This window comes from Panicum virgatum, chromosome 7N (assembly GCF_016808335.1).
Source record: "Panicum virgatum strain AP13 chromosome 7N, P.virgatum_v5, whole genome shotgun sequence".
Lineage (NCBI taxonomy): Eukaryota > Viridiplantae > Streptophyta > Magnoliopsida > Poales > Poaceae > Panicum > Panicum virgatum.
Window position 1 is genome coordinate 20,420,401 of NC_053151.1, and position 11,045 is coordinate 20,431,445.

An 11,045-nucleotide genomic window follows, 5' to 3' on the forward strand; every position below is an offset into this window, starting at 1 on the left:
CAAGGTGAGACATTATGCTTGGGAGGGAAGCGGCCTCACCAGGCACATGACTGGTTTATGAAAATATTAAACAACGTTTCCAGTAGCCGACCTGATAGGTGAATAGGTGATGCCTGGCATGGCGAATATTATAAGTGCGGCCGCATGTACCGGGGAAATCCATTTATTTTTAAGAAATTAAAAATGTGCAGCCACTGGTTGCACCCACTCACAAATTAAACTAACGACCACATGCCCGCGTCTACGTGCCATCCCACGCTCAGCAAAACAAGGCCACTCAAATGCACTCAACACACATGACATAACACAACCGGCGGCCTCGCCATGAACGCGCATGACTCAGGCGGCCCTATATAATAAATACTAGGACACATATAATAGTGGCACAAGGTAGCAAGCATGATTCTAGTAGTAGAAAATAAACATGCGCATGTGATGTGCCGGCGCCACCTCCTCACGGCTTTCATGGCCGTTATGGCCCCGGGCACTGGCTCTGGCAGCCGGCACCACAGTACTCAGGGCCTTGCCCGCAGAACCCATATTGGCTGCAGCAGTTGGGAGGATGGCACGGGGCGCCTCCAGCCTGGACACCGCACTCACCTGCCTTCACCTCTGCGGCGAGGGGGGCACCACTAGAGCACTGGCTTTGGCATCCGACCCCGCAATACTGGGCACCGAGCCCACAAAAGCCGAATTGGCTACAGCAAAGGCCGTTGGGGCACACGGCGCCGCCAGCTTGGACACCACATTGTGGCACCGCCTTGGCCTTAGTCTCTGCAGACGCCGCGAGGTAGGTGAGGGCAAGGGCCGTAAGTGCCAGAGCCTTCGCGGCTAGGCCCGCTGCTGCAATCATGTGCTTCGGTGAATTTTCAGCCATCTTGGTTTGCTAACCGCGTATGATTATGAGTATGCGGTAGGGACCCCTTATATAGAGCTTGTGATAGTGTCTATTATGATGACAACCAGGTGTCGGCGATGAAAATTATGATGAGAAATGGTCGGGAACGAACGGTGGTAGTATTAATAAAAAAGAACAAAAACCTTAATGATGACGTCAGAACTTTTCATATTTATGAAATGAGTAAATAAGAAAATAGTTTAATACGGTTGTGAAATCAGTTACGGATGATATGTTTTGCTAAACACGGAAACAGTATCGAGTCCCGTTTTGACTGTGTGTCCAATGCTCCAATCATCCAAACGCATTACGCCTTTGGTTACTCCGGTCTAACCATGTCCGTGTCGATCGAGTTGCTGGAAAACACAAGTATATAATCACGTCAGTAAGGACAGGGTTAAACACCGTATCGTTGGATATTACAAAGGTGCAAGCTGCCACTGCACCAGCGAACAAAGCTTTACTCGCGACTTTGGTATATTGTGTAACTTAGTTTTATATACATCAAATTCGACGGAACAAAAACGTACGTCGGACCCAACTAGGCTTTTACAAGGTGCCTGACGGAGGTACGTCTCTCATGTATCCTTGTAAAGATGGAATCCTACTCGACTACAAATAAGACAATCCGGATCAAGCATCGGTAGATGATGGTCTTTTTGTTTTGCAATACACAGATGATACTAACCTTTTTACCAAGAATAATATTGAACAAGCAAAGAACATGAAGCTTTTGCTTTGAGGATTTGAGGCATTCCTATACATCATAGAAAACTTTAGAAATGTGGATCGGAAAGAAGTCAAAGAGGTTCAAAAGAAACTCAGTGTTGCTGGAAAGGAAAGATGCTTTCGGTTATGAGCAAATAAATTATTTCTCATTAATTTATAGTTCATAGTAATCTATCCTTTTTTTTTGCTATCTTTCTTTGAATTACCACATGAGGTATTAAAGAATTTAGACTACTACAGGTCTAGGTTCTTTTGACAAAGTGATGAGCATAAAAAGAAGTACATACTCACTAGATGAAGTACTCTGTATTCACATGAAAGATCAAGGAGGTTCAGGAATTCTTATTCTTGATGTGCAAAATAGTAGTAAATGGATTTTAAAGCTTATTAATGCAGATAGGTATGACAAACTCTCGTGAGGAGAAAGTATTTGAAGCACAAAACTATTATACATGTTGAATATATGCCCGGCAACTCTCACTTTTGATCTAGCTTAATGAAAGTCAAACAAAAGTTTGAGTTTGGGTAAGTTCACACTGAGAACACGCGCATGCGATCCGTTCCCCATCAGCAAGGAGGAAGTCCCGCCATCCTGGTAAGAAGAAAACAAAGAAGCATCAGCACAAACATGAATATTAGCACCAGTGTCAACCCACCATTCGGGTGAACAAAAAACTGAAAGAACTGTAGGTAATAAATTACCGTACCATGATGTTCCTCCAGGCTCGTTAATGACCATGTTGGCGGAGTCGTTGCCTTTGCGGTTCGGACACTTTGCAGCAAAGTGTTCCGTACTAGCGCACACATAGCAAGCTCCCTTCTTCTTCTTCTTCTTGAAGGCGGTTGTCGGCTTAGTCTTTGGTTGGTTCTGCGGTGATTTTTTCTTGTTCTTGTGGGAGTTGTTCTTCTGAACAAGTTTGGCGCTAGAAGCACCAACAACTCCTTTCCCACGTATGTCCTTTGCTCTCGTCTTCTCCTCAACATCAAGAGTCCCTATGAGTCCATCTATGGTGAACTCCTGTCTCTTGTGTTTTAGAGAAGTAGCAAAGTCCCTCCAAGAAGGTGGCAGCTTAGAGATAATACCTCAGGCCACAAAATTATTGGGTAACACACATGGGGACTCTTTGCTACAATTTTTGAGATCTTTTGCCAGAGTATGTATTTCATGAGCTTGTTCCACCACAGAACGGTCTTCGACCATCCTATATTCAAGGAACTGCTCCATCGTATACAACTCACTGCCGGCGTCAGACACTCCATATTGAGCCTCAAGAGCATCCCACAACGCTTTGCCAGTTGGCAGCCGGATATAGGAATCCACCAGGTTTTCACCGAGAACACTAATGACCAAGCCTCGAAAGAGGGTATCAGCCTCATCGAATGAACTCCCTTCCTCTGGAGTGAACTGTTCAGGCTTACCCTCTTTTACATGGATCACTCTCGATATTGTTAACCATAGTATAAGCCGCTCTTGCCAACATTTGTAATTTGAACCATCAAAAGATGGTGGTTTGATTCATGCAGCAAAGCTAGATACCGAAAGCCTATTAACAAATTCAGGTTTTTGGATTGTTAGATAACTAGGCAATTTTTGGTATATTTTAATTCCAAATATTACTAGCAATTTCATGGCATAAATGAGTGATAATGTGTGAATAAGATATGTGCATGTGTTCATGTTATTCTTACTAATAAGCATGAACAAAAAGTTAAACCAGAATAGGTTTAGAGTGTACCCCAAGGTGAGACCAGTGCCGGAGGCACCGGTTGCGCCGTTACCAGCTGGAATAGACAAGCTATTCGACTGGCCTTGCCTGCAGTAGCCGAACGATGTCGATGCAGTAAGAGGTTCGTAGTGCAGTCCCACGAATGGTCACTAGGAAGCAGACGTAGTAGTCGTTCGTTCACGCCGGGAAGTAGACGAAGTAGTCGTTCATTCACGCCGGGAAGTAGATGAAGTAGTCGATCAGGGAGCGAGCAGTCGCGTCAAGACACTCCCCAAAAGCCTGATTGCCCGCGTCCCGTGCAGGACCTTCAGCGAGCAGAGGTTCTGGAGGCCTGCTCTCGCTAGAGCTATGCGTGCAGCACTAGCAATAGGAACGGCAGTAAGCAGCAGAGGGAGAAGGGAGAGGTCTCCTAGCAGGAGTACCTGGATCAAGCGCTGAAGTGTGTGTAGATGAGAGGAGGAAGGGGTGGTTTATATAGGCGTGGAGGTGCCTCAGGTTCAACGAACCTGGACGTCGTAAAGAGCTTTGATGAGCGGCAGTTACTGGTGTGATTCTCCAGTCATTACTGTCAACGTTTATTCTCTGTTTTAATGTTCTTAACAGCAAAACGTTCTTCTCATCTCAGCAAATCCCGTCGCACCGCACCTGTACGTCACGTCACGTCCGGCCGTGCACCGCACCGCCCGTCCGGCCGGCCGGCCGCGCCTCGCCCACGGCCTCGGCCCGGCTCGGCGAGGCGATCGAGCGCGCGCGCACGTGTAGTTCACCGACCTCCTCTTACCGGCTTCACAAGTGGTGTATATAAAGTCCACCCTTTAAGTCGGTTGAGATCCTCCTCAAATCCCGGTACGGAATTAAGCAATTGATTCCCTAGCATTTAATAGTGGGCTTTAAATTCTTTTATTGTATTGATTAGAATAAATGGACCAAGCCCATAATTCCAACAGAAGCCGCCACTAAACCCCGCTGCCATCTATGGTGAGACTGCAGCACCCGCGTTCCTTCACTCGGTCGCACGATCCTCCCCTCCATTTGAATCCTAATCCCTTTTTTCTCTCCACTTTGTTGCCTCTGCCGGTCATGCAAGAGGGGGGAACCCTATCCGCTGCGGGTCGAGCTGCACTCATGCGCTCGCAACATCGGTTCCCTCAGCTGGGCCGAAATCCAGGCCCAGCTACGCGCAAGGAAGGAGCGGGACACATGTCGCAACTAAGGGGAAGGGTGAATGTGAGGCCTCCTTTTCCTTGCAGGGTATGAACTTGAGTATGCTCTAGAAGGAAGCTGTCTCTCTAGGCACAGGACTGGTCCACATTTTGAACAACGTTACTAGTAGCTGACCCTTGTATCGATGATGTATGGCAAACATTATACCTTCGCTTGTACATGTGGATTTTTCATTGTGCATCTGCCCCACACATCACACGCTATACATTGCCATGCCTGGATATGCCAAGCACATGGTACGCTAGCATCTAGACACAGTAAGAAATCGATCCCGCAGAGAAGCACAGAATTGTGCCACACAGCTGACATACAATTGTCCGTGTTCCTTCTCCTTTTATTCTCTTTTTCTATAAAATAGGAGGAGCTAAGGCTCCTACTGATTATATATTAAGTAAACAAAAAGTTGAACAAATGAACAATAAAAGGAAAGAGAAACTAAGGCCTATTACAAAATCAAGTGATCGACTCTAGCCACTAAGCAATCTGAGAAGCTATCGATAGTTTTGTGTTGACGGCTGCTATTGCACGTTTTTATGCCGTCAACACCTGCATCTTATGGGCAAAAAGATAAAATCAACATAGGGGTAGAGGTTATTTCTAACCTTTTCCACAAGTGTTGGTGAAATTATGCATGCAGGTAATCTATTACAAGTTCAGGGGCTAAAATGCACAAAACAGCGAAGTCCAGATCCAGCCCAGTCCAGCCCAAGGAGGAAAGGCCCAAAATCCGAAGATAGTTCAGGGACCAAACAAAAAGACCATGGGTCGGGCCAAGAACCTAGGCCCAGGAACAGCACCAACTTGTTCGGGCCGCCACGACCTCAGACAAACTCTGTTTGGGCCAAATGAGTACTCTATACGAAGCTCTCGAAGTCCACTTTCTAACGGATCCAATCCCAGGCCCATCAGAGCCTAGGAGGGTCGGCCAACCTAGGAATGGCCCGGCCCAAGCCAGCCGGTGAAGTCGGTTTGCTACCGACTTAACCAAGGCGGTTGCGGCAGTTACCGCCTCGGGGAGGACACGTGGCGCCGTCAGGGAGGAGGAGTAGCCCTTAAGCAAGGAGAAACTCCACATGGCCAAATTTCCTCCTCCTATAAATAGATGGCCACTCCCTCCTCTCATTCACACACCACACACCATCATGTAGGCTAGAGCATAGGGTTTCCTTGTTGTACACCTAGTTCAATAAGAGAGAGTGGAGAGTGAAGTAGAAGGCAGGAAGGAGCTCTAGAGTTCTGCCGGTATGCCTCTTCCTTCTTGTATTTCAGTAGTACTTTACTCTAGTTTAGTTATATTGAATATTATTCAAGTACTACTTTACTCTAGTCAAGTTATGCTTGAGTTATTTCATTATGACTTTGCCCTAGTTGAAGTGCTGTGACTTATCTTGTGTGCATTACCTCTGTGTTAGTCCCTATTACGGTACGGGAATGCTGCCCGCTAGAAATAGTGGTTGCTTTAGTGTTCTTAGTTTTAGCGCAACACTAAAGTAGTAAGCTTAATAGCTTAGACGTGGTGTCTAGGTTATTAGTTTACCTGTATATGCTGCGTGATCCCACTGTCCGGGGCAAGTGCTGGTGTAGAGGTGGTGACAGCCCTCAAGATTGCCACAGTCCCCCCAGTCCGGATGCGGAGTAGGCGAAGCCCGGTAGCAGCGAGCAGGCCGGTGCCCGAAGTACCCTCTGATAGGATTAAAATTAAGCTTTCCTTCAACACTCATCACACTAGTTATCCTCTCTATCTCTTAGCCCGTTCGTTTCCATGTGGGTGTGTGTGTCCTTGGGTAGTGCGCTTGAGGAGATAGCGCTCCGTTCCCTGTGGAAATACGATACCCTAGAATACTCCCGAGTGAAGTGCTATGATGTTAGTTCGTCCGCTTGTGGATTTATCTGCGTGTGATAGCAAACGTCAATATTTTGCACGATGGATAACCTGTGCAATTTCTTTCTTGAAGGTGTCCTTGCATTTTTGTACTTGAGCTTGCTCATTCCTGAAAAAATGTGGCCATTTCTTGTTTTCCAAATACTCCATGACATTAGGACAATAATTTCCATGAAGAAAGGAACTCCAAGCTTCATTCTGAGGAAATCCAGGACTAAAAAGGGATAGCTTGTTTGAGGCATATGTAAACCAATCATCAACCAACATTGTTTAGCAAATGGGGACTCAATAAACAGATAAACAAGGGTCTCGAATGTGTTTTGCGGTACAGAGGACACATGAATATTCTTGAAGGACCATTTTCCGACGCCGCAACATGCCTTGTGTTCAAATGATCAATAAGTAGCAGCCAGAAAAATATCTTGTGTTTAAGCTGACAGCAAGTGTTCCAAACCCAGTTAAAACTTGAATGAATTATTTTGTGACCTGTTAAAAAATTATAAGCCTTGGAGGATTGATAGTTGGGGGAACCCCAAATATAAGTCCAATATCATTTTCTCCTTGTGAAAGATCCAAATTCTGTAGAGACTCTTGTAATTCCAGATATTGTGCATAGACTTGTGCAGATAAAGGAAGATGAAAAATGTCATGCAAGTTGTCAGCCTCTTTTGCTGCTGATAGGGAAATATTTTTGTTTTTAGCAAAGGAGAATAACTCTGGATATCTGTGCTGAGGCTCCACATCACCCCACAAAACTTTCCACAAAAGGACTGTGCTTTATTTCATACATCAACAGCTTCTAAACCTTTTTTAATGTGCAAGAGATTTAGCATAGATCTCCACCAAAAGGTTTTTTTTACTTCTGTTGGTAGTCTTCCATTTTTGTAGCATGCTGCATCTCCGTTTTATTCTTGGCTACATGCAATACATTTTATTCTTGGCTACATGCAAGAAATTAAATGTGCTACCACTTGTAGCACCCATCCACAAATTAAACTCGCCACTGCCCGCGTCAACGTGCCATCCCACGCGCGGCGGAGCACGGACACTCAAATGCACACAACACAAATGACATGACACACCCGGCGGCCTCGCTATGAACTCGCATGACTCGATCAGGGGGCCCCATGTAAATACTAGGATACATAGTTGTGGAACAAGGTTTTTTTAGATAAAGAGTGGTGGAACAAGGCTAGCTTGGTCTCAATAGTAGAAAATAAACATGCATGCGCATGGGACTGACCGACGCCACGGCGTGACGGCCACTTCCTTGGTTTTCACGGTCATCACAGACCCAAACACTGGCTCTGACAGCCGACACCACAGTATTTGATGCCGAGCCCACAAAACCCGAACTGGCTGCAGCAGAGGCCATTGGCGCACACTGCACCGCCGGCCTGGACACCGCACTGTGGGTCCGCCTTCACCGGTGTGGCGGCGGCGAGACCCTCATGGCAGTTGCTCTGACAGTTGAGGCCGCAATACCCTGGGCCGGACCCGCAGTAGCCATACATGCTGCAGCAACGACCGTCGCCACACACGGAGCCGCCGGCTTGCCAGCCGCACTGCGGCCCGCCGCACTGCGGCCCGCCGCACGGCGTCTGGGCCTCCGCAGCTGCCGCGAGGTAGGCGAGGGCAAGCGCCGTCAGAGCAAGGGCCTTCGCAGCTAGGCCTGCTGTTGCAATCATGCATTTCGGTGAATTTTCAGCCATCTTGATTAGCTATCCGCCTATGATGATGATTATGCGGCAGGGATGTCTTATATAGAGCTTGGGAACCTCAAGTATGTCCACAATGATAACCAGGTGTCCGTTATATAGGAGTCTCAATGTAATTGTGTGCAGGGATTAAAATGATGATAAATGTCAGAAAACAAGAATGATGATGTACTAGAATTTTGCATATTTATGAAATGGATGAATAAGAAAATAGTTTAATACGGTTGTGAAATCAATTACAAATGACAGTTTTTATGTTTTCCTAAACACGAAACAGTTCGAATCCCGTTTTCACTGTGTCCAAGACTCCAATCATACAAACGCATTACGCTCTCGGTTACTCCGATCTAGCTAATTAACCACACAAGCCTTCGGTATGAACAAAGAAATGTTCCTTCTGAAAGGATATACGATCACGTAAGTACAGGGTTAAAGCGGTATCATTGGATATTACAAAGGTGCAGGCTGCCACCAGCGCACACTGCTAGACTAGACTCAGGTACTTTGGTATATTTTGTCTCCAAATCTTTTTGCATGACGTTGGTTAGACTAACTTTTGCCAAACCAACGTCATAAAAATAGGAGCGAGTAACTTAGTTTCGGTTACATTAAATTCGAACAAAAAAGCCCGACGCTCCCGGGACACGCTTCCTTCGCTTCGATCTTTCCCCGCGCACCTGCAGCGTAAGCTGTGACGGTGCTTCAGCAGTTCAGCACCACATATCTTCCTAATGCGTACCCGTGGACCGTTTTGTTAACAACAATAATAATTTTAAGGAATTGCATCAGACCAAGAGCAATACAGTAGCACCAGACACATATTCGGATAGCTTATCCTACATCCTGCTGTGGTGATCTAGTTTAAAATATAACCAAATAAGAGACAGCGCAATAATGGTCAAAAATTTTAATTAGTCTTGGGTTCCAGATTTATCTACAAGCTTAAAAATAATCTCTCAAAATTATCAAATTGTGCAGGAGCACAGATTGATAGAACTAGACTTGGAAAATATCTATATTTGGCATCTCAGCTCTTCACGAAGTCTAATTTTGACCCCAAACTCCAAAATTGTCTAAAGTTGGTACCTCAACTTTCAAAACCGTCTAAAATTGGTACCTCAACTTTCAGTACCGTTCAATTTTCGCCCTTGAGCCTAGTTTTGGTGGTTTCGAGGTGAGTGGCAGTGGGTTTTAGCTTGAATTTCGTCACCTATCGCTATCACAAGGCCTCCAATTAGTGGGGCCCACTTTGCCACTGCCACCCCCGGCCTCCTCTGCATCACCTATGACAGCCTCCTCACCAAAACTAAAAACCGCTGCCATGTCACCTCAAAACCACCAAAAGCAGGCTCAAGGTGAAAATTCAGTGGTATTGGAAGTTGAGTTGTCAACTTTAGACAGTTTTGAAGTTGTGGGTCAAAATTAGACTTCGTGAAGAGTTGAGGGATCCTTGGATCAACTATGTTGGGCTCATGCCCTTTGTGGCTGCCTGGACCATCCCATTGTTGGAGATACACCCAAGAGGCAATCATACCTCGGCCGGAATTTTATCTGAGAAGGCTTGGAACACTAATAGGCTTCTGGCGCGACGGCCCATTAGCGGGATCTATATGATGAGGGAAATGGTATGTGGGTGAATTCAATTCACTAGCCACAAACCCTAGCCGTTGTCACCGCCTCTCAACCTTCCCACAGAGCCTTAGCGGAGCGTGTGGTGTTAGCACATCAGCACACAGCATTCCCGCGCATGTACATGTGGACTTCAAGGAGGGGGCGCCTCTGTTGTTACTATAGTGTTGATTGGCGGGACAAGGAGGATCCAAACAGGTTAGGGACTAAACTTAGTCCTGCAACTAAAGGGATCCAAATAGGCCAGCACTACTATAGATATAGCTATCCTTGCTGGCTCATCACTGTCAGTTATCCTAAATCCGACAGTAGTATAGGTATCACTGCCGGTTATTAACAAGAACATGCAGTGATAGCCACTGTGCTTATCACCCGGCAGTGAAAATGCATCGTCACTGTCGGTTCTTAATAATAACCGGCAGTGATCTATCATTGCCAGTTATTTACATGAACCGGCAGTGATGTGTTGATTGGGACTTTTCAAACCCACAAATTTTTGAAACTTTAAAATAATCTCGAATAAAAAAATAGTCTACATAAAAGTTGTAGACCTCGACCAAACCTACTACTTCGTAGTCCACAAGATTTTCATTTGAGGTCGTTTGGTAGTGATATTTGCATTTCAAATTTCAAATTTAAAATTTCAAAACTTTAAAAGGATCTCCGATGAAAAAATGAGCTATACAAAAGTTGTAGATCTCGACCAGATCTACAACATTGTAGTTGAAAAGGTTTTCATTTGAGGCTTTTTGACATATAAATTTGCATTTTAAATTTCAAATTTAAAAAATTCAAAACTTTGAAATGATCTCAGATGAAAAAATAGTCTGTATAAAATTTGTAGATCTCGATCAAATCTACAACTTTGTAGTTGACAAGATTTTTATTTGAGGTTGTTTTGGTAGTGATATTGGTGTTTCAAATTTGAAATTTGAAATTTCAAAACTTTGAAATGATCTCAGATGAAAAAATAGTCTATATAAAAGTTATAGATCCCGACCCGACCAGATCTACAACTTTATAGTTGAAAACATTTTCATTTGAGATTGTTATAACTATCAAATGGGCAATATAAGATACTAGTACAATGCCCGTGCGTTGCGACGGGTGTTGACAATTAAGCTGTTGGAAATTTATTTGATAAAGATAGTATGCTTGCTCTCTAGCTCTTAGTATGTGACAACTATGAATTGCAAAATGAACGAAGATAATATAATGAAGCATGAAACAAAACTGAG

At 44.9% G+C, this 11,045-nt stretch overlaps 1 protein-coding gene across 1 annotated transcript; it reads right to left on the bottom strand.

The window, feature by feature from the left end:
- Nucleotides 1–472: 472 nt before the first annotated feature.
- LOC120680994 (agglutinin isolectin 1-like) lies at nt 473–8,172 on the bottom strand. Its single transcript, XM_039962554.1, has 2 exons — nt 7,767–8,172; nt 473–774 (listed from the first exon to the last, which is right to left on the bottom strand). The coding sequence occupies exons 1-2, from the start codon at nt 8,170–8,172 to the stop codon at nt 473–475; spliced, it is 708 nt and encodes a 235-aa protein (XP_039818488.1).
- Between the last annotated feature and the right edge of the window lie 2,873 nt (nt 8,173–11,045).